This window comes from Phaseolus vulgaris, chromosome 2 (assembly GCF_000499845.2).
Source record: "Phaseolus vulgaris cultivar G19833 chromosome 2, P. vulgaris v2.0, whole genome shotgun sequence".
In the NCBI taxonomy this organism is placed as follows: Eukaryota; Viridiplantae; Streptophyta; class Magnoliopsida; order Fabales; family Fabaceae; genus Phaseolus; species Phaseolus vulgaris.
The window spans coordinates 9,326,398-9,350,282 of NC_023758.2; the positions used below are offsets into that span (position 1 = coordinate 9,326,398).

General features: G+C 32.7%; 3 protein-coding genes across 3 annotated transcripts; 2 read left to right on the forward strand and 1 right to left on the reverse strand.

The window, feature by feature from the left end:
* The first annotated feature begins 2,559 nt into the window (after positions 1-2,559).
* LOC137810605 (eukaryotic translation initiation factor 3 subunit I-like) lies at positions 2,560-6,400 on the forward strand. The gene is made up of 8 exons (XM_068611964.1): positions 2,560-2,936; positions 3,011-3,226; positions 3,941-4,068; positions 4,155-4,274; positions 4,393-4,482; positions 4,854-4,940; positions 5,043-5,122; positions 6,123-6,400. Exons 1-8 carry the CDS (start codon positions 2,753-2,755, stop codon positions 6,196-6,198), a joined length of 981 nt encoding a protein of 326 aa, XP_068468065.1. The 5' UTR covers positions 2,560-2,752; the 3' UTR covers positions 6,199-6,400.
* Positions 6,401-13,730: 7,330 nt separating this feature from the next.
* On the forward strand, positions 13,731-16,934 carry LOC137810606 (ADP-ribosylation factor 2-like). Its single transcript, XM_068611965.1, has 7 exons — positions 13,731-14,208; positions 14,619-14,788; positions 15,193-15,263; positions 15,364-15,483; positions 16,064-16,182; positions 16,265-16,346; positions 16,612-16,934. Exons 2-7 carry the CDS (start codon positions 14,641-14,643, stop codon positions 16,615-16,617), a joined length of 546 nt encoding a protein of 181 aa, XP_068468066.1. The 5' UTR covers positions 13,731-14,208; positions 14,619-14,640; the 3' UTR covers positions 16,618-16,934.
* Positions 16,935-18,919: 1,985 nt separating this feature from the next.
* LOC137810607 (type 2 DNA topoisomerase 6 subunit B-like) lies at positions 18,920-23,741 on the reverse strand. The gene is made up of 12 exons (XM_068611966.1): positions 23,672-23,741; positions 23,414-23,519; positions 23,080-23,160; positions 22,970-22,996; positions 22,449-22,554; positions 22,287-22,362; positions 21,524-21,544; positions 21,070-21,266; positions 20,414-20,561; positions 20,112-20,312; positions 19,604-19,732; positions 18,920-19,346 (listed from the first exon to the last, which is right to left on the reverse strand). Exons 1-12 carry the CDS (start codon positions 23,705-23,707, stop codon positions 19,056-19,058), a joined length of 1,419 nt encoding a protein of 472 aa, XP_068468067.1. The 5' UTR covers positions 23,708-23,741; the 3' UTR covers positions 18,920-19,055.
* Positions 23,742-23,885: the final 144 nt, after the last annotated feature.

The following is a 23,885-nucleotide window of genomic DNA, read 5'->3' on the forward strand; positions in this document are numbered from 1 at the left end:
AGTCCATTTTTTGTGTTCACGGATAGTTGCAGATGACTTTGGAACAATACCCTTCCCGTGATTCATGATAAAACCTAATAAAAAAGATTGAACTTTTGCAATAAAATAAATAGTTCCACACGTAAGTATTAATAAAGGTGAAATGTCAACATTAAACTATAAAATTGTTCTTACAACAATATAAATATAAGTTAACGGATGATTATTACAATAACATGTCCATATTTCATTTGCTATAGTATTCTTAATTTGTGACCTAAGCATGTAGTCATCTTTGCGAGTTGCATCAAGTCACGATCAACTTCTTTCGACAAAGACTTATCATTATCCATTCTGCGAAGAAAGTTATGAAGAATACAACATGCTAAAACAATATCGGTCATAGTGTCCACAGAGTACTGAGGCTCTATTCATCTAGTGATAATTGGGAATCATTTTTTGAGGACACCAAATGTTCTTTCGATAACATTCCTAAGTGAGGAATGACGATGCTTAAACAACTTGTGCGCATTTTGTGGACCTCTTCGAGAATACTCTTTTAAATGGTATTGAACTCCGCGATATGGAGTTATAACTTAGGCTTTAAGCATAAAACCAGCGTCTCCAATGTAGTATTTGCCTACAACCATCCATTAACACTTATTACTTATAAGTAATGTCACCAAATGAATATTTATTGCACTTGTAACGGAGCACTAAACTAAACTTCTGGAATGACTAATGAATCCTCCTGAACAAATGAATCCTTCAATATCCTAGAATCAGAGGTTGTTCCTTCCCACTCGACAAGAACATATGTAAAATTCCTGTCAAAATCACAAGCAACAAATATGTTTTGAGTTTGCCAGTCTTTTCTTCCACGAAAACTCAAACTCGATGCTTCCATTCATATCCCAGTGGTCCTTGCCTAGTATTCCTCATATCATTGGAAAACTCAAACACAACTGTGGATATGATCTAGTTTTATCGAGCCCCACAGTGGGCGCCAGATGTTCTTTTCGATTGACTTCCTCGCCGATTGACTCTAGTGACAAACTCTAACTCCGATCTGTCTCTTATGGAATCTGTTTTGCGTCTTGTTGTACCAGAACGTGGCTCCATTTGAAACAAAGGGGGCTCTACCTATTGATCACACTCCGACGATCAAGTCAGTAAGAGCTTACTAAAAAAACAAAGAAGTATTCAATTTCAGTCTCTGAAACAACGTACTTTTACCTGGGGTCTCAAGCCCCTTTTATAGCTCATCTCTTGTAACAACTCTCATGAGTATCTAATCTCAACCGAAAGCATACGTAATAGGAGAACATTCTGTTTATGGGCGCCTTCTCTCGAGGTGTTACAACAGAAAGGAATCTTATCTCTAAAGAGAGCATAACATAATAACATAACATCCACCTACCAATAGGGCACCATCTTAAGCGCCAACAACAGGGAAATATTTTATTTACGTAGGCACCCTTACTCATGGTGCAACGTTATCTTTTACTATGCATGCAACTTAACCATCGTGTGCCCTAAAACACACACACTTAGGTTAAAAAATATTTACGTGACTTAACCATCACGTGTACCATACGCCCCTAGGTTCATAAATACCCTTTACTAATAATCTTATATTAGTGTATAAAGAGATTATTTTAATTATGTTCCAACTGACCTTACTAACATAGCTGGACCAAACCCATGGCTCACTTTATAGGCCCAACAACCGAGCTGATCTGTCCACACCGTGCACAAAGCTCCGATCACGGAGCACTAAGCACTCTGTTCAGTACAATAATAATAAAATTAATTAAATATTTTTAAAATTTATATTGAAACTATAAAAATGTGTACATAAAAAATATTAAAAATAATTATCTTATTAGTTTTATAATGTTATAATTATATTATAAAATTTCTTGATTTTCCATCAAAATAATTTTTTTTATAGTAAAACATATAAAAAATAATTATTAAATATTTTAATTTTTATTAATTATTATAATCATATAATAAGATATTTTGAATCTTCATGAGTAGTTTCTTTAGACAATAAACACTAAAAATTTGGTTAAAATATACTAATACAAAGGTAAGAAAATATTTACGCAAAAAAATTAAAGTAAAAGAACCGTTACAAGAATCCAATCACCATTACTAGTTTTTATAGATAACATTTTAAAATAATATATTATCAAAGAAAAAAAAATATAAAATTAGGTTTCTAGTATGTTAATTTCTTTAATATTTTAAAATTAGGTTTAATCATGCACCTAATCGATATAGTTTTCCAAATTCCATCTCTTATTTCATATGCTAAAATATACTTTATTTTAATTTATATATAATATCATTTTAATTCTTCTTTTGATTTCATATATACAATTTTTACCTTTTTATTTTCTATTCTATTAATTTATAAAAGTTAGAATATATGAAAAACTAAAATAGATGTTTTTTTTTAGTTTTGTATATATATATATATATATATATATTTTGTATAATTATAAGAATCAAATAACTAATTAGTTATTAAGAAAAAAAATACATTATTAAGCATGCATTGAACTTGCACATAGTTTTTCATTATTTTACTTGCGTTCTGTGAGTGAGTAGGGCTTTCTCTGCCGCGCTTCTCTTTATTTTTCTTATTGGCTTCTCAAATCTCAAAACTCTTACCCAAACACACCTCTTTTAGGTTTCGCGTTCCAGAGGCTTTACCTTTCACCACCGTTCTCAAATTCGCGGCATCGAAAAACCCTAACCAAATATGAGGCCGATTTTGATGAAGGGCCACGAGAGGCCACTCACGTTCCTCAAGTACAACAGAGACGGCGATCTCCTCTTCTCCTGCGCCAAGGACCACAACCCTACCGTTTGGTTTGCGGACAACGGAGAACGCCTTGGCACTTATCGCGGCCACAACGGCGCCGTTTGGTGCTGCGACGTCTCAAGCAAGTTCCTTATTAATTTCACTTTCAGTTCAGCTTTTCAAAATTGATTCTCACACTGATTGTAAATGGTGCAGGAGATTCTGGTCGGCTCATAACGGGGAGTGCGGATCAGACCGCGAAGCTATGGAACGTGCAAACTGGTCAGCAGTTGTTCACCTTCAATTTTGATTCTCCGGCGCGGTCTGTCGATTTTTCCGTCGGGGATAAGCTCGCTGTCATCACCACTGATCCTTTTATGGAATTGCCCTCTGCAATCCATGTCAAGCGCATTGCAAATGATCCCACCGAACGTAACATGTTTTCCCCTTGCTGATCTACTGTCTATTTGGATAGATTTATTGATAAACTCGGGTAGAAGAAGATAAAGAAAACATGAAGATATTTAAACAAGTTTTTCATAAGAATTTTTAGGAAAAACAGAATAAGAAGAAAAATGAAATAAGTTTCTTCTTAATCTAATGCATACCTTAAAATTAAGATTTTAGAGAAGTTATCCAAAAACTGTTATAAATTAGTTTATGCATAAATTAAGGTTTATAGAGAAGTTTATTTCATTTTCCTTAGATTTTTTTTTCTAGAAATGCTTATGGAAAAATGTGTTATTACAGATCTTTAGGGTTTCTCCAAAAGATTTATAGAAGTGAAAAATGCGAAGGAAAAAAATGAGTTTATCAACTTGTGCACATATTAAAAAAATACAAAAATTAAAGAAACTATATGAAAGAATTTTATGTATTAGCTTCCGTATGAACTGCTTTTTCTTTTCTACAAGTCTTAATGAAGAAGTTTGTCCAAACAAACCCAAATAGTATGCATTATTTAAAATCAGCTTTTAAGAGAAGTTGTGTGAGCATCACGTTAATTTTAAACTGTGGAAAAATTTACTTTTTGTCTAGCTTCTTATTTTCTTTACTTGTAAGTGTATGATTAAGAAATCAATCGAGACTTTAGTATCTTTGGTCACAGCTGTTGCCTCTGTTAATTCTAATGCTTTGGTTTCTCAGAGACTGGGGACTCTGTGGTTCTTATTAAGGGACCTCAGGGACGAATAAATAGAGCTATTTGGGGACCACTCAACAGAACCATCATTAGTGCTGGTGAAGATGCTGTTATTCGTATTTGGGATTCTGAGGTGACTCCACTACCATTTTACTGGACCCTCTTCTTTCCTCTACAATTTGCTAGCATTGTTACATCATTTCTCTCATTTGTTTGCAGACTGGAAAATTGATTAAGGAGTCAGACAAGGAATCTGGCCATAAAAAGACTGTGACATCACTTGCCAAGTCTGCTGATGGTTCGCACTTCCTCACTGGCTCTCTGGACAAGTCTGCTAGGGTATCAACTTTTTGTTTTCGTGATTTCTTTTTCCTGTTAATTCTCGTGTTTTTGTTTTCTTTGAGACTTTATTTTATTTTCACCTAACAATTTCTTGTTTGTTTAAATTGTTATCTAGCTTTGGGATACTAGAACATTGACTCTTATCAAGACTTATGTCACAGAACGGCCAGTCAATGCAGTTGCAATGTCACCACTTCTTGATCATGTATGTATCTGTGCATTGTAAATAAGTTAACCTTGTGTTGTGATATTCTTATCATTTACCAATGCGAGTAATTTTTCATCTGCTTTATTAGATTGAGGTCTTTAACCGTGAAATCAATGTCCTGTAATTTTTGCAACCTGGTTGAATTTATTTTCAATAACTTGCTTTCTTAGTAGCGATTTATTCCTCAATCCACATAAGGCCGATTTTTGCATGTTACCATTGCTCTCTTAATTATGAACTAAATGTAATTCCAATATATTTCATCATTGCTATCACCCTATGTACATCTTCTATTTGCTTTAGCTTCGTTCTATTTTGTGTTTAGTCCTATGCTTCTTGTATGATTTTCTGAATTCCATGCTGCGTAGGTGGTACTTGGAGGTGGTCAGGACGCATCAGCAGTTACAACCACTGATCATCGTGCTGGCAAATTTGAAGCCAAATTCTATGACAAGGTAAGTTTTTTTTCTTCCTGTACTATGTTTAGTTCTCTAACGATATTGAATGTCTACTCATTTTTCTTTTTTATTTAATATTTTGTATTTTCATTTGATTAGATTCTTCAAGAAGAAATTGGGGGTGTGAAAGGACATTTTGGACCAATTAATGCATTGGCCTTTAACCCTGATGGAAAAAGGTATATCCAGTGTTCTTCAACTCCCTATTGTATTACATCATGAATTACACTTATTCTTTAAACCTACCGTTCATTGTTTTGTTAGAGAAATTGACAACCATGATTGTGTTAAACTACTTTGTAAAATGGATATGCACTCTCTTTATCAAATTACTGTTTAAAATCTCAGTATCTGTCCACAGCATTGTTCAATCAAAGCCCCAGATTTTCTGTAATTGTTTCATATCCCTTAAAGTCTAAACTTCAAGACTTGATTTGTGATCAATATTTACGAAATTTAGCCTTGAATGAAGATCCCTAAACTTACGATAGTAGTTATGGTGATATCATTAGATGTACAAAGAATGCACAATCTGATACCATTAGATGTAGGCAGAGTACATAATCTGATATCATTAGATGTTGGAATAATGCATAATTCTGCATCATTAGATGTATCATGTAGGAAGAATGCATATGGTATCATTAGTTGTAGGAAGTATGCATAAGTTAATATGATATCATTAGATGTAGGAAGAATGAATAATATGGTGATAACATGAAGTGGTTCTGATTTTGCGATTGATCATAAACTGATGACATATTTATATTCAGTTGTCTCTTGCCTAATAAGATAGTCATTTGTCCTTAAAATTAGAAGGAACTTTTAAATTTAGGCTACACTATGTATTTGTTTTCTGTATTATACAACTGTACTTGTCATAATGAGTTTGAAGATACGACTTCTTGCATTCCATAATTAGTTTTCTGTAGTGGCTAAACAATGTTGTAAGTTGGCACATTTATTGTGATTGTATTTTTATTTCAAATCATATGTTGCAAATGCAGTTCTCCGCGTATTTTGCATGACCTTGGTTGACATTTTTCTTCAATTATCATTATGTCTCAGAATACCTAGTAATTATGACTGGACACTGCACTTTAGTGTTAGATGTTTCTGAATAACTGTTTGGGTTTTTCGTTTACTGGTCTTAGTAAATACAAATTTTATCCTTTGTAGTTTTTCAAGTGGAGGTGAAGATGGTTATGTACGGTTGCATCACTTCGACCCAGATTATTTCAACATCAAAATATAGTGCTGGATGATCCGTGGTTAATATTAGGTCTGGTTCCTAGAAGTTAGCTTTTATTTCTTTGGCTAAATGCCGATATGATTTTATGCTGGTAATATGGAGGAATTTATGAATTAAATTATGCCTTCTTGTTTTATGCTGTATTAATATACACTATCAATTTTGGTTTGAGGGGAATTCATATTTAAGGAGTTTTTTCTTTTAACCTCATTATATTGACAAGATTTCAAGTTTGACAACTTTCTGGGAGTAGAGTTGTCAAATGGGTCACCCCAACTCGGTTTGACGAGCCACATGATAAATTTGGTTTGGTATGGTTAGATTCATATTCTAAAATAGACTTACCTTTTTTTTGGTCTGGTCAGTTCCTATGACTTTAAGTTATATTAATGAAATAAATTCTAATTTTAGATATAATATAATGATTTGATATGTAAATTATAATACATGTATATTTTTTAGTACTTTATTTATTTAAATATTGTGATAAGAAGGAGTGGTAGTGTTGTTCCAGGTTTTAGAGTTAGTAAACCTGGGTTTAACTGGCCTCGAGTGGGACGGGTTGATCCGTAAATAGAAGTGAGTTAGGAAACAGCTGGAGATCCATCAAAGTCCGTTCAAAAAAGTTAAAAATTCATGTCATTATTTTAAAGCATGCATGGTTATTGGTATTTTTCTTCAAACATCAACTTTGAATAACAAATCCTGAGGGCTGAGCCTTTCTATCTAGTCTATTAACCTAATTTGCTTGTCTAGTCATTGTCGCCATCTCTGACAAAATAATAAGGTTTGTCCTTAATTTTACTGAATGGAATAAAATCGGTTTTACCCAGGTGAGTTGATATTTGCGTTTCCAATAAAGGACATCGTTTTTTAAGAGGGCTTCACTATTAGCTATGTTGTGTGAAATTTTGCTTATTTTCCCTGCTTAAGAATGCTAACTCCTTTTGGATTTATAATGAATTGAAAGAAGATTTTGTGGTAGAATTGGCAAAATGGATAAATAGTGGGCATCGGTTCATCAAATTAATCAAATAATGGAATGATATATGTTGAAGGCAAGCCAACAACGTTATTAAAATAAAGGAGATATGTGACTTTACAAGGGCAAATCTTAATACGTCTATGAACTTACACTGAAGGAGGGGATATGTGAGGATGTGAGAAAAATGGGAGATTGTTTGGATTGAAATATATTAGAGTGAATATGTGAGAAAAATTTATGATAGTTTTTATTTAATGTGATGAGTGTGAGAGATTTTATTTTTAAAGGTGTAAAATATTATTTTTCAAATTTATCTTTGTTTATTAAATTTTTTTAATAATAAAATGAGGTTTTTTTAAATAAATAATTTTTACATATTCGTAGATTTAAAAATTATATGCACTATAAAATTGAAAAATAAAAATAAATCAGATTTTATATAAATAAAAATATATTATTTTTTAATATTAAAAAACATGTAGTAATGAAAAATAGAAAATACTACAACAACAACAAAAGTATAATTTAATTAACAATAGAAAAAAATTTCAAAAGAAATATTATTAAATAAATTATAACTCATAAACATAATTATTATAAAAAATATATTAATATAAACACACCAATAAATTATATAAAAATAGATATAAAAGAATTTTTTAAAATATTAAACATATACTATAAAATTGGAAAAAAGTCACATCTTATATAAATAAATAAAAATATTATTTTTTAATATTAAAAAACCTTACAGTAATGAAAAATAAAAATACTACAAACAGTAGAATAAAATAAATAAAAATAAATTCAAAAATAACACCTATCGACTTAATTTCTCTCTACATAACTTTACAGGAAATAGATATTTACTGTTCACAAATATATTATTTCATTCTCTTCATTTACAAAACCCTATATTCAAATGACAAATATCCGCTCACCTCTTTACAACAAGTAAACAGTATATCTAGATAAACAACACCCTACATACATGTAAGTGTATTTGGGCGAAGAGCGATTAAGAATTTTTAGTTTAATTGAATTTAGTGTGGATATTTTGTTACCCTACATTACACAAAAGGGATAATTATAAACTGATAGGCAAAATTATCTTTCTTCACATGCTTCTCCCGTTCTCCTCGGTTGTCCTATTATACTTCCAAACCGCTGTGTTCACGTAAGTTAGAGCTATAGTAGGCCATTGCATTCCGCTACCCCATATTTTGATGCTGCTCCACCATCAAATTTGAATCTCTAATTGGATTGTATAATGTAATATTTTTAATGTATTAATATATTCAGAATATATATTTTGAAATGAATCTAGAACTTATCGGATTGTCATCAAATCAAATTTGGAATATAGTTGTTTTATAATTCTGAACTGGGGTATTTCTGATGCCACTCCCATGCTGGTACACCTTCAAACCACGAGGGTGCACAATGCAATAGCTGCTATAATATACAAAGAAAATAGACATCAATTATATTTTTTTAATTTTGAGTTGGAGATAGTATTTTAGTTTTTTTATATAAATTTGTTGAACAAACTTATTGATATTTATTTGTGTTCATTATGGTGTTTCTCAAAAAAAATAAAATTGAATCTTATAAAATTAAAAATATGGGTGAAGAGGTTAAGAGAATATTAAGATGATGTACTCTAGTTTAGGAAGAACAAATGATATAGAGCATTTGATAGAACTTGAAAAAGGGTATTTGATGTTCTTTTATTTGTGTTGCTTATCGAAAGATATTTTTATGAACTTGGCATTATTTTATTTGTGTTATTCATATAAAAAAAATCTCGTAACTTTGAGTATTTTGCACATCATTATGCGGAGTTTCATTATATCTCAATCAGATAAAAAGTAATTTTTTCCTTAAACCACTTGCTCTAAGAAAACCACTGAAAAGTCTCAAATAATTTTTGCGCTGGTCTCTTCAATCACTTTAAATATTCTTTGAATAAAAATGTCTCCATACTTCCACCAAATTCACTAATAAATTGGTTAGGAGAAACCTCACCACCTTCTCCTTTTAACAAACAAATATGCAAATGAAGTTCATGATTTCCTTGATCACAAGAATTATACGATAGCTTATAAATTTCAAAAATAGTAGTTTAGAAAATCAAATTTTCTATATTGTGAAGCTATGAAAATATATATTGGGGGCAGGCACAAGCAAATAGTCATGGTCTCTTATGCCTCATGTTCTTACACATAATGAATTTGGAGAACTTTGAGGTGGAAAAGGAATGACTTTTATGTGGACTGAGCTCTGCCACATGAACCGATCATAACGAGAGAAGGGAGATCCAAGTTAGTAAGAATGTAGAATATGAGAAAGGATAAGACAGTATGAAGAGTGATAGTGTTCACTTTCTTAGAGAGTCATCACCTATTTATAGGTCTTCTTGGACTTAATCCGGAAAAACTTTAAATAGTTATTATGAGATATAAATGAATTTAATAATAGTAACCTATAATCGAGTTACAGTTTGATTTATGCGACTTAAATATTATACTAAACGAGCGGTTATTGATTTGAATCTAGTTGTAATTGAGGGTATATACATTAAGTCCCTCAGCTCGGAATCCAAGGAGATTCACAAGTGGATCAATTTGAAGGATGAATGAGTTCAATTTGGATTTAGCACATGTCAACCCTTGATTTCAATTTGGAGTAATGTATATTAATTATTTCTGATAATCGTTTGAACTTGAACAATAGTATTTAACCGTTTGGTTCAAGTTTGACAGTTTTCCAATCGTTTGAACTTGAATTGTGACTTGACCGTTTGGTTAGTTTGATAAAGTTTCTCGATGTTCATTTCAACTTGGATTGTGACTTAACGGTTTGGTTCAATTTTGATAAAGTTTTCCAATTTTTGTTTGAACTTGAATAATAACTTACAATAAGTATCATTGTAAACACTTATGTGTAAAAATGAACTTTTATTTCAAAAGAATAAGCCTCATTAAAACCTTACCAAAAAAACCTCCTTAGAGATAAAACATTGAGGTAAGAAAAAAGAGTACTTATTCATTTAAGTTCAAAGGGAATCATAGAGTTTGCACCTTATGCCAATCGTAAAGGGTGTTTCTCCCGTAGATGTTTGGGGAGTGTCCTCCGAAATCGGGCTATGTCTATTGTATGAAGTGGCCAAAAGCACCTTATCGGATATGTTCTTCGATTTGATCTCGTACCTTGAAGCATTCTTCCGTAGTGTGACCCATGTTTTGAAGATAATTGCATTTCTTGGTTGAGTTAGCTGATGGATGATTGGTTGTTGGAGGCGAAAGTTGCACCAACCCGAGGTTGCAAGTGCAATTTTCAAATATCTCAGTTCGTTTTCTTTTGGGATATTGTTTCGAAGTGGCGACTACTAAGGTTTTCATCATTTTTCTTCTTGCATCAACATTCTCCTCAATGTTGATGTATTGAGCAACTCGACTGCGAAGTTCATCCATGTTGGCAGGAGGATCCACGTAAAGGGTGTCTAAAAACAAAGTCCTACAGTAGAGCATGCATGGCTACCGTTGGATGGAGGTTAGGAATGTTTAATGTTGCTTTTACAAATTGTGCCATGTATTGTCTCATACCTTCTTCTTCACCTTGCACCACATTATGCAATGGAGTTGACGTCACAACTATTGGTTTGCAATTGAGGAATTTGGCAAAAAACCATGCACATAGTATGTTAAAGGAGACAATGGAGTTCCTGGGCAAAGAATAGTACCATTCCAAGGCCACCCCCATCAACATGGTTGGAAAGAGTCTGCAATGTATGACCATGCTCCCCGAGAACAGGTTCACCTAGGTCATGTATGCTTTGATGTGAACCTGGGGTCTAAAGTCCCATTGTATTTTTCCAAGCTCGGCCATTTCCATTTTTGGGGTAGTTGAGCTTTCATGACCTCAAAGGTAAATGGGTGGAAATCTTATAGATTGACTTTCATCATTTCATTGAGAGGAGGATTGGGTACCGCCTTGAATGATATTTGTTTGTATCCCCGAGTTTTCCTCCATAATTTTCTTGGAGTTGGATCATAACGATTCTCCTTCCAGGATGATCTTAGAGTATATGTGTAAAGAGAGATATGTTTTTGCCAAATAGATGGTTCAATACTGGTTGGAACTCTGTCGTATACTTGGTAGGATTCCTATCAGTCTGAGTATGATCTTGTAAAGCTTGTATCTCATACATTCAGCTTCCACCTTGTGCTACTCTTTCAAGGATGTTATACCCCTTTCCATCTTGGACAACATTTGTCCAAGGACTTTCTCCGTTGTCTTTTGCATGTTTTTCTCGTTCCTTCAGAGAATAGCCTCAAGTTAGGTGATCATGTTGTTTTGTGAAGAACTCATGTTGATAAGGTACGACTTCTGTGTGGACCGAGCTCTATCATTAACGGGTAAGAATATAAAATATTTGTAAGGATAAGAGAGTATAAAGAATGATACTATCCACTTCCTTATAGAGTCATCACCTATTTATAGGTATTCTTGGATCGGACATTAAGAAAAACATCAAACTATTATTATGAGATATAAATGACATTAAACTGTTATTATGAGATATAAATGAATTTTATAATAGGAACCTATAACCACTATTAACCTATAACTTATCTATGATTTATGTATGAATGTATCTGATTATAATGGAAGTATGCACACTTCCTATTGCTTTGGATCTATGATTTATGTATGAATGTATATGATTATAATGGGAGTATGCACACTTCCTATTACTTCTGTCCTACTTTTCACTCGATAACATAAGAGAAAAATTGAAGAGATTAAATTTAGGGTTTAGGTTCTTCACCAATTAATCATCATTATAGATAAAATATTTAACTTATATTTCCTTTCCTACGATATCCTATTAGACAATAAGTATGTTTTCCTATTAGAAATTATATTTTGCTGTTTTAAAATAAAAACATTAAAAACAATATACTGTCTTATTCAAACACATTTATTTATTGTTATAAATCAAAACAAATTGACAGAATGATTCGTTTCCCATGTTTTAACAAATTCTTACTTCCTTTTTCACTTCCTTTATGTGATGATGTGAATTTTTTGAACGTTAATTCACCTTAATGTTCATTAAAGGTCTGAAATTGTAGTGGCTAAGTGGTTATAAGTGTGTAATATGGTTAGAGTCGATTTTCTCTGACATTTTTATAGGGCTCTTGGGACTAGCAAGATGAGATGGACCACATAGCATTACAAAAGAATAAAACCGATCGATCTACCAGTTTTCTATCCCAAAAGGAATGTTTGTAAAGTATTAAGTAAATACAAAGCAAGAAATGCTATTAGTATGGTAACATAGACAATACATTACCAATTAAAATTTGTCTACACTTCACTTTGCAGGGACACGCTAAAAATTGGGCATGCAAAGGATTCACTTTTCATGCTAAAATAGACGTACACCTACTAACTTTTCTCAACCACAATACAATTCATTCAAATCTTTTTTTTTTCTTCTATATAAAATTACAACACATATATAAATTACGATACTTATTTTGAATACAAATATTTTAAAAATTATCAATGATTAACTAGAAAACAATGCAAAACAGTTGTTGTCTCAATTGGAAAAATAGGGATTGAGTTTCATATTTTTTCCTCTTTTGTATTTAGATTAGCCTAATAATATTATGTCCTTGATATTGATGTGCATATAAAAATCATTTATATCGATTGTTCGCATATAAAATTCTTAAGATGCTTCTAAAATATCGATTCCCCGCATATTTATAAAAACAACTTAGTATTAAGATAAAACGTTGATAGCAATTAACCTTTCAAGTCTATTCCTAACACTCAAATATGTCAAGTATTATTGATTAGGTCAGAACCCTAAAAATACTTTCAAGTCAGATTTGTCAGATTTAAGATTCTAGATCAAGAATTAGAAGTAAAACAATAATACTAATAATCAATCAAGAACCGAATATTATGCTTAGAGATCACCTCAATACATAAGAGTTTAAATAGATTACTCCAAATCCTAAATGATAGAATTAGCCACACATCTTCTAACACCTTTTATTCTCCCAATTGGATTACAATTCACTCAATGGTGTTTTCCTCTCAATCATGCACACTAGGGTTGTACATCAAACCCTCTATTTAACCTAATTTGCGTGAACTTAAGTGACTTTTTGCTTGGGTGTTAATGGACTCACTGAGTAAAACATAAAAAGACCCAAGTGCTAGCTTGTTCAAGCGAGATCCACTAGTGACATGTTGACATTTTGCAAATTTGGTTACTTTGGTGAATGTGGATATATTCCAACTTTTTCTTTCTAGTTTTGTATATTTTCCTTTTGTCCACTTATCTCAATTCTTTTCATTATTTCTTAGAATCTTGAAATTGAAAATAAATCATTCTTATTTAAAGTAAAATCATAAAATAAAATATTTTTTTTTTCATAAATTTATAAATTAAAAATTATTTTATATTTATTTTAACAATTAATACTCATAAATAAGAAAAAGATAGCAAAACCAACCATTACCATTTTTGAAATATGTATGTGGTTGCGTTCATCTTCTTTGATGGACACATGAACGTGGATATCAAATAATTAATCACATATTTAAAGGCTCTAATTATTTAACTGTATTATGCTATTGTACTTCTAAAACTTATATTAAAATTGCATGCTAACATACTTTTATACGAAAACAAATAATAATAATTGTTTTGAAAAGCAAAACAGCATAATACAATATATATATTTATTCGATTTGATTTGAATGTGAATACAAGGGATTGGAAGGTTCGAAAGAATTAAGAATCCACAGAAGTAGTGCTTTTGTTATTTTAAATTTTATTTTAAGTAAAAAGATGGAAATAATCTCTTATAAGATCTATTCTCGTTGACGCTACTCACCCCATCTCGCGTTGCTGCAAAGCATTCTTCGTCTCTCTCCTTCTCTCTCTTTCTCTCTCTCTCTCAGCGATTTCTGTATACACGAACGTTTCATCTCCGAAGGTAACAATCTCAAACCTCTGATCCTCTTCTTTCCTTTTTCTTAATCGTTTCATGCAAACGGAATCCGAGTTTTACTTCGCACTTCAATTTCCGATTCAATCACTGTTTTCCGTTACGCTTTCGCCTCTTCATTTGCGGTTATTCTCTCTTTGCTTTGATCCGAGAGTTTCTGGATCAATATCTCCAGATCCTTCTGTTGTTGATGATATTATTATTTTGTGCGATCTGTTACCATTTGCATGCTGCTGTTTTTTCTCGATTAGTTTGAGATCTGGTTGAATCCGGTGTTGTTGACGTGACTGTCTATTGATTTTCGGAAGGAACTGTACTGTTTGATTTGGTGCTCTTTTTCCGTTTGGAGATTTGTTTTTGTTTTGTAAATTGAAAATTTGTTTCAACGGTGAAATTAGGGATCCATAAGCTGAAGGAGAAATGGGGCTGACATTCACGAAGCTTTTCAGTCGGCTTTTCGCCAAGAAGGAAATGCGAATTCTGATGGTTGGTCTTGATGCGGCTGGTAAGACCACTATCCTCTACAAGCTCAAGCTCGGAGAAATCGTTACAACAATTCCTACCATTGGTGAGTTTCTGGATTCTGTTTCTCTTTTTTCCTCGCTTGGTTCTGTTTTGTAAATGTTATTAACCTGTTGCTATATTACTTGCGTATATATTCTTTATCGGTTGGTTAGATACTCTTTTTTATATAATGTCTGACTTCGAGGTGATGATGGAGTGTGATCAACATGGTTCCTATCTGTGACGAAACCTTCAAAATTGAATACTGAGATCTTAAATTGTGTTGGTGACTGTGTGATGCCTAATGTGGGATCCTGGATTTAACTTGTCTTAAGTTCTAGCCGCTGTAAATAATCTTCAACGGCAAACCATTTTTGTGATGAGGATATCGTTTTACTGTTTAGTTTGTCAGACCGCTGGAATGCTATGATTATGTTGGATATAGGTGTTGACGATTTTTTGTTTCAGGGTTCAATGTTGAGACTGTAGAATACAAGAACATTAGCTTCACTGTTTGGGATGTTGGTGGTCAGGACAAGGTGAAAATTTTGATTCTTATGCATCCCTGAAAATTACACAACATTAGCTGGCAAAGATTGCTGGTAGTCAGAGGCTGAATACTTATGTTTTGCTTTGCAGATTCGTCCCTTGTGGAGGCACTACTTCCAGAACACTCAGGGTCTTATTTTTGTTGTAGACAGCAATGATAGGGACAGAGTTGTTGAGGCTAGAGATGAGTTGCATAGGATGTTGAATGAGGTACTTCTGTTAATCTAGTTTGGCCTTTTATGCTATGTCTTAATTTTTAAGTTTGTTAACGTTAGATGATAACCTGCCGTTGGGAGGAATTCATTCTTCTACATAATGTTTGGGATCACATAGGGGCCGAAAGAAAGGGCCTGTAAATTGGTCAAGATAGAAAGGTTTTAGAATCATATCTTACCTATAAATAATATTCTTTAATGTATTCTCAAAATGTTCTGAGACTTCATTTGTGGTTTTGAGGAAGGACTGATATCAATGTTTATTTTAAGCAGGAAATGCAAATATTTTTGCTGTATCTATATGACTCTTATAAAATGAAATAGCATTTATCACTGCTGTTAAATATTCTGTTTTTTGCTGGACCATTATTTCTGTATATTGACGTTACTATGACATCTTTTGGAAATTGAATGATCATTTTCAGTCAATCTCCTGGGAAATTCAGTGCTTCTAATTGAACAGACTTCTGTTCAACTTCATTATTTACTAGGATCATTATCCATGACTAGAATTATTAGTCTCGTTCTTTTACTTTCTGTTTTATGTATTCTCATGATGAAATGACAATTTTCAGGATGAACTGAGAGAAGCAGTATTGCTTGTGTTTGCTAACAAACAAGATCTTCCAAATGCAATGAATGCTGCTGAGATTACGGACAAGTTGGGTCTCCACTCTCTCAGACAGCGCCACTGGTAACAATGATTTTAAGAACAAAGCCCTTGTTCTATATTGATAGGTATCATACTTTAATATAACTCACTTGTGGTTTTCCAGGTACATTCAGAGCACCTGTGCAACCTCTGGGGAGGGCCTTTATGAAGGTCTGGACTGGCTTTCCAACAACATTGCCAATAAGGTAGCTAATGATTTTTTTTCTCTTTTATTGTGTGAAAAAAATATTTTAAACAATGCATAGTGAATAAAAAGTTTGTATATGTTCAGTTCATTAGAAGTGGTAGCAAAAGTATGCCTCTCGTATATTTTCCTTTTTTTTTTCTTCTAAAAACGGCATTATTAGAAGTAATTCTTTGTTGCCCTTCCAAGTTACCAGTTCGTTAAAAAATTAATGGAAAGATGTACTTGAATGACTTGGCTGATTTTTCCCTTTTTTTCCTTCACAGGCTTAATGCCTTTGGGAGTCTTGCGGATTGGTATTCTGGATGCAGGGGTGAACATTATCTAGCTTTTGTTTCTTGGTCCTCTTCCGAGACAACTCGAATATGTGTTCATGTAATGTGGTTTAGGACATCGACATCTCGGTGCTAAATGTTGTAGGAATTTGTTTCTTGGGATGTGTAATACTCTGAGCTTTCTATTGGGTTTGGATGCAATGTCCATAACTGTAATGGAGATACTAATTCAATGCGTCACCAGGTTCTGATTTATAGTTTTATTTTGGTTATGTATCTTTCATATAATGAGTATGAAATGGGGATTTTGTTTATTTTTTTGTAAGTTACCCTAAAAACTATATTCACTTCATACTTTTAAAGATATGCCCATGCTTAAATTTGTGTTTATTGAAGTACCCATTGTGGATTAGGCTTAGGCATAATGTTCGATTCGTGGATAGTTTGGGGAATGAGCTTATTAGAACTTATTATACCTGAAAGATATAGCTGAATTTGTATGCAAGAGAAGTTTTGTGGTTTGCTATTTATTCTATAACATACAATGGGTGGTAGTTACAATGTTTTTCATTAGATTCCTGTTTATATCATATTTTCTTGGCCGATCTCTATTATGAGATTACTCTCTCTAAACTTGGGAATCCGCCAATTTCATTCAACAGCATATTTTCTTCTTCGGGCACCTTCTTAGGTGTGGGTGGGAAAAGTTCAAATTGTTGTAATTCAGATTTAGAATTAAAAAATATATTTAGAATTGTATAATTTGGTATACTTTTTTAATAGTATAGTATGAAAACATATTAGAAAGTATTTTCAGACCTGGAAATCACGTATCAGATTGTATTTTAAGAATATGTTTCCAAATTTTGACTATGACAATTTATATTTTTTCTAACTTTCCATGGATGTCCACGAAGAAAGAATGGGTGAAGGAGGAAATTGCATAGAAATCATAACCAGTAGGGCGGGGCATTCATGATAAAAGAGGGTTTCTAAATGAATGTTTTGCTCTCTAGTGATTATCCCATTTTTTTAATTAAAAGTCGAATTCTATCCTTTAAATTTTTTAATTTTTTTATTGTTCATAAGATCAGTTAATATAAAATCTCGTAATTAAACTCTATTGTCTATTTTCTGCTTTTTGGGCTTGCATTCTATTGATTCGCCATCAAATTTTTATATGTAAGGCATGGGAAAGGATTACTACTTTTCTTGTAAAAGCAGAACAGAGATTGCGATTTTACAAGGATTGCTGGGACTAACCGACCTTAACAAGTTTTTCTAAATTTTGATTTATTTAATTTTTATTAAAGAAAAAATAACATCTATCGACATTTTATTTGTGAAACTTCCTAAGCCTTTTATCTCTTGTCAAGTGGTTTTTAAATTAGGGACACCACATATAATGATTCTGTGACTTTCTTCCACCTCTCTCTCACCTCCCGTAAATTTTTGGATTTTCAAAAATCTGTAATATTTTAGATTATATAATCTAAAAGTTTTTTTTCTAAATTCCTATCATATAATCTTAAGTTTTTGTTAGATGCATAATAGTTTAGTTTATGGATTACATTATTCGGAAGTTTTTTTTATTACATAATAATCTACTTTCAAATTTTTAAAAATATATTCCGTAAGTTATTTTTGAATCATTCTTTGGATTATATAATTTAGAATATAATTCGTAAGATTAACTTCATTATGTAATTTAGAATTTAGAATATGAAGATGACAAAACAAGTTATGTAATTTAGAATTTAGAATATGAAGATGACAAGACAAAACAAGATAAAAATGTATATTCATAGTGAGAGAAGAACATAGGTAGAAACAGTCTAATTCTAGAGTGGAAGACTACAGGCTTCTAACAGGTGTAATTCGAAAAGTTAGGTTCATATTTCGGGAACACAAGTAGGTTTTAAAACCGTGGATGTATACTGGCAAGGAAGTTATCAGTCATGATTTCTATTCCTGAGCCCATAATTACCTTCATCCCCGCTCCAGTCTATTAGTTATGGTTTCTATTCCTGAGCCCATAATTGTTACCTTTACTCCCGCTCCCAATGCTGCTTGAAAAGAATCATAATCCTAATTAAAAACAAACCATAGTAAGGCTGCTGAAAGTTTGGTACATTAACCCGTCAATGATTTCCCATTTCCCCTTTATGATCGTTCGGCTTTGTTGGAGGTCCACAATGCTTTCCTTAAAATTGTAAAATTTATAAAGATGCATAAAGGTTGAAAGATGGTTTACGTGATTGAATTTGAGTCATCTATACACAAAAAAATCTGAGTTTGAAGCTTTCATTGATATCAGACGTCACATTGTTACAAATATACGTATATTATGTACTAAGGCCATCAAAACTTAATATGCCATTATATCAGCTACTACCATTTTGAAAGATGGAGTAGGGATGAAAACCTTATAACAGTTAAAAGTCGAAGGGGCTGAAATCGTTTTCTTGAAGTTCTGATTCCTGGACAGGGTTTTCTAATTCTTCGAAAAGGTAAGGTGCGACTTGTTGATAATTGTGGGGCTTCTTGTCGTTCATCTCTATAACTGAAACAATCCTTTCTTCAATACAGCTTTCCACAATTTCAGTTCCAACTTCTTGGGACTGTAATCCAAGAAGAGAAAAGCATTCTCCCTGGAAATCCAAGTCACTGGAAGACAATATCAGCCCAGCAATTGTTTTTGCGAGATCAGGGGCATAACCGCGAATCTGAAAGTGAAGGAACCGAATTATAAAATGTTAGGCCACAAAGTTGGCCAACCAATTTTAAATATAAGGCCAGAAGAGATAATCCAGAAATTTACATTAAACATTCAGCGTATTCAATGTGAAATCAAGGTGTTGAATTAAGACATTAATGCAAAATCTCAGTTGGAGGGAAAACTCTCAAAAGTAAAAATACCGAGGCACACAGATCACAAATGTGTTAGAGAGGGAAAGAGAGAGAATGATAAAGAAGAGTTCACCTGAACGGCACGTGAACTTAAAAAAGCCTGGGAATGATTCGCCTTCAAGTCATCTAGTGAAAGTTTAACTGCTCTCTTAACAAGGTTTCTGGCAAGTGGAGACATTTTCCTTGGAGCTGGTATCACGGTCTTACCAATGTGTCAAGGAAGTATAAATTACATGAAAGTTCAGAAAATTTAGAAGATTTAAACAGTTATTTATACCCAAAAAGAAAATGTTCATAAACATATAGGGGAAATATGTACGCCCTAGAAGAATATTAAATGTAATTTTAACACTGAAATGTAGACTTGTAGCTTGGTTGTACGATGTTGGCTATCAACAAAAGGCAAACTGCTTATGATACTTAAGATCCTGAAACTATTGGATCGTCACTTGTTCAACAAATAAATATAAACAAAATCCAAAGAAAGGTCTGACAACAAAGCATACAATAAATGTATAAAAAAAGGTGTGCAAAACACTTTTAACTGTCTCTGATAAAGATAAAAAGGATCTGTCTAATGCTGGATATTGTTTATGGTATATGTGGAGCACAACATCAATGTGTATATCTGTAGGCAAGTTTTCCCATTCTAGTAATGTAACGCCATCTTGCTCTACTGCACCCCTTAAATTCAAGCCATATGTTTTCCAGTCAATGCTTTGCAACGCCTTCATAGATGATCGGGAGATTGTACAAGGTGAAAAGTCTTTGAAATACAAAACCTGATATTAAACATTGTTATCATCCAGATTAAGTAGTGGATAGATAAATCTAAAATATAAGAAGACAGCTAAAGCATAAAATTGAAGACTTATTGACGGACCTCTGTTTTATTATCATATTCCCGGAAGCACGTAATGTTCTGCATTGATACATTATTACTTATCAATATGACTGCCTCCATCACCAGTTCCGTGTGTAAGCGATTATCAGTGCAGCAAGCAACCCCAACCCCAACTTTGAGCTGCTCCCTAAATAAAGGTTCAAAAAGTAGGTAAGCATGCAAACCAAGTTCTTGCATCAGCTTCTAGATGTGATATGTTTTTCTGCCAGTCAGTCATAAAATGTAATAGAATTTTTTTTAAAATGGCTCCAATTAACAATAACCTGTTACAGTTCATATGCCCAATTGCCGACAGACATCAATATTAGAAACCAAGAATTGTCTGGATACTATCATACTTTAAGGTTATGCTACCTAACTGAATATGACAACATACAAATAACTCAAAACTACTATGCTTTCATTGCCTATATAGAAAAAGTGTTAAAGAGGGAATTTTCGTATTCAAGAGATAGTCAACATATCTCATGAACTTTAAGGATGAAACCTACGTATGATGAAAGAGAATGTCAAAGTAGAAAAGATATCTTCCATAGACTTAACTGAAGGAAATCAATCAATCTATTACGTTTAGGACAAAAAAGATTAAGATTCTAAATGATAAATGGGAAGCTGATTTGAGATTATGAACGTACCAACTTGGGAAGCAAGTGTTACACTTGTTACTTAAATTATTTCCATGCTTAACTACATAGTCTTCTATGCCTGACTTAAGAAGTTCTAGATTTGATGCCGACACTGGTAACTGCTTGCACTCATTTGCAAGAAAAACCTTTTCATATCGTGATTCAGGAACATCGCAATCTTCTGCTACCAATTGAATTGCAATATTCTGGACAAAAACATAAGAGAATCATTAAAACTGTGTCATGTCAAGGGTACTGAATTAAACTTGTAAGGTTGCTTTAAACAATGTCAATGATAAGAAAGTGCCATTTGGCTATCTGATTTGGTGGACTTATTAACTGTTTATGGCATATGAGATAGATGGAAATGGTCTCCAGCACAGTATTAACACGCTTCAAGTTACAGTTGTTTGAAAGAAATTAATGCAGCAGAGAATTCTTCACTTGTGTCAGTTTAACTTACAGGAATCTTTAAAATTTGTATCTGCAAAATCAATAAATAGAAAGAACATGAAATGTGTGATTTATGAATATAAACAACAGAGTATTTTGTAGATAAACAGATATTACAACTTCAAATCATTTAAATAATATAGGATCAATTTTGATATGCATTGAAGACCAAAACAACAGCAAACTTGGCACATTCAGGCATGGTAAACCTACCAAATTTTTGCTTGCTATTTTTTTTTTCATATCAGGTGAAGATTTTTCTTTTCTGTTTTTTTGGCGTGGGTTGCACAAAATAGAAGCACTAGCACTCTTTTGATTTCTCAATATAATAAATTGTGATAAGCCAAATTGCTTTAGACACTCTGCCCCAGTGGAGAAGTGCAAAAATGTCAAACTTCTGATATAGAGCCTTACTAACTGTCTAGAGTTGCCAGTGCTTTCTAATAATGAAACGTTTGATTACCGCAGACCCATATTAGTTCAAAGCAGTAGATTTGAATTACTTCATTCAATAGCATTTAACTTAATCAGTGTATTTCCAAATGCCCACCAAAAAATATGGCCTACCAGTTTTGATCTTGGTTCATGATTTAAATTTTATGAGGGTAAAATGCAATGATTGTCATTAAGATGGACTGTCAGATGACCAAGGCACTGATAATTGAGCTCTTTGATCGAACACATTTAGATTGAAAAAATCAGCTTCGTAAACATTTCATGTATCTCAAGTAATTTATTTTTCACAACAAAAAAGAATGGACAAATTAGCATACCTTCTGTATAAAGGTATGAATATCAGCCAGTAAGAGATCACGGCTGACAAAAGAAGACAGATAAGCTTCACTACCACTGCAAAATAATACCGTGAAAAAATTATTTAAAAGGTACTTAACCAACAAATTAATCTCAAAATGTAGCTCAAATAACTCTTTTACCTGAACTTTGCCCCATTTTTGGTGTTTGAAGGTAGTTTAGTTATTCTAGAGGAACCACTTCCTTTCAGATTTATCTGATAACTATGTATCTCGGTATCCCTGATGCCTACAATTTCCATAGATTGCAATAAGAATCGGGATGATACAATAACTAAACTAAACATGGCAATATACTCTATAGTTGACTTCACCCTTCAGTAGTGACGTAGCATAATTACACAAGCAACTGGGAAATATAAAACATTTGACAAATTTCCACAGGTTGATAGTAATATAAAATGATTTCATATCAAAATTCAAAAGAACCTATACCTATTAAAATAATATGAGGACAACTTAAAACCATCTCCCTTAGACAAAATAGCTGGCCTGGCATATTGCCTCCCACATCAAAGCAAGAGCAATACAGTTGACGCGGATACAAGAATTGTTATCTTTTTTGTATTTTGTGCACGTGGGATATTTATATTTTCAATAAGATCAAACCACAACTAACATTAGATGAGAGCATTATCACTTACTGGTGGTTTTGAGAGAAAGCATTCCATCTGTTTTACAAGAGGAAAATTAAATAAACAATTAAATAAATAAATATTATTTAACTGAGATGGTAATAATGAATTGTTGTTACCCCAATTGTCAGCAACATCCGTGGAAGAAAATCTCAAGTTCTGAAATTCCTCTAAGCAGCTTCCAATGCCAGTATCAGAGACTTCTCACATGAAAGTCAAATATTATTACAAATAAAAATTTCAGCACTCTTTAGCCAAACAAGATTTATTAATTTTTAGCATCATTCTTCTGATAACTATAATCCCTGAAGTGAGCCAACCGACATCATTTTGGTTCTTTTTTTTTTGTTTTCCATTAATTAGAAAATTTCCGGGAAATTGAATAGATTCTATCTAACAATAAAATGCGCAATAGAGAAATCGTGTCGAAATGCTAGCAAACATTTTTCCTACTTGAAATTCGAAGAGAAGGATGCGAAGATGAAGAGCGAGTGAGAATGATTGCGAGTCTGCAAATCTGCTCAGATAATCGGCATCTCTGATACGCTGAAGATATTAACTATAATCGCAGAATCGTGTTACATACATAACCGAACAAATCACGAAACTCGCATGCAATGTGAACATAATTTACATAAACGAACCTAAGAGAAAGTAATAGAAAAACAAATGAATACAATATAAGAACATTTCGCAGAAGAAGAAACTCACATGTAAGCACAATTCCTGAACCGCAGAAAACTCCATTCGGAATCAAAACTCTCTCTGGAATTCGCGCGCAAAACTAAGCAACGGTTTCGAAAATCAAAATTATAAATCATTCTGAACAAGGTGAACCCATGGTGCAACCCGACAATCAGGCCCATTAACGTATGGATGGTGGTCCATTATGAAGTGACCCATGAATGGAAAATTTCTTTGGCAG

Excerpts from the sequence above, each read along its gene's own strand:
- LOC137810605 (XM_068611964.1), top strand. The coding sequence starts at position 2,753 with ATGAGGCCGATTTTGATGAAGGGCCACGAGAGGCCACTCACGTTCCTC. Across the intron at positions 4,275-4,392 it reads CTCTGGACAAGTCTGCTAGG|CTTTGGGATACTAGAACATT; the intron begins GTATCAACTTTT and ends ATTGTTATCTAG. Across the intron at positions 5,123-6,122 it reads TTTAACCCTGATGGAAAAAG|TTTTTCAAGTGGAGGTGAAG; the intron begins GTATATCCAGTG and ends TATCCTTTGTAG.
- LOC137810607 (XM_068611966.1), bottom strand. The coding sequence starts at position 23,707 with ATGGAGTTTTCTGCGGTTCAGGAATTGTGCTTACAT. Across the intron at positions 21,267-21,523 it reads TACAAATTTTAAAGATTCCT|AATATTGCAATTCAATTGGT; the intron begins GTAAGTTAAACT and ends GTTTTTGTCCAG. Across the intron at positions 19,733-20,111 it reads TATACCATAAACAATATCCA|ACCGTGATACCAGCTCCAAG; the intron begins GCATTAGACAGA and ends CACATTGGTAAG.
- LOC137810606 (XM_068611965.1), top strand. The coding sequence starts at position 14,641 with ATGGGGCTGACATTCACGAAGCTTTTCAGTCGGCTTTTCGCCAAGAAG. Across the intron at positions 15,484-16,063 it reads TGCATAGGATGTTGAATGAG|GATGAACTGAGAGAAGCAGT; the intron begins GTACTTCTGTTA and ends GACAATTTTCAG. Across the intron at positions 16,183-16,264 it reads TCTCTCAGACAGCGCCACTG|GTACATTCAGAGCACCTGTG; the intron begins GTAACAATGATT and ends GTGGTTTTCCAG.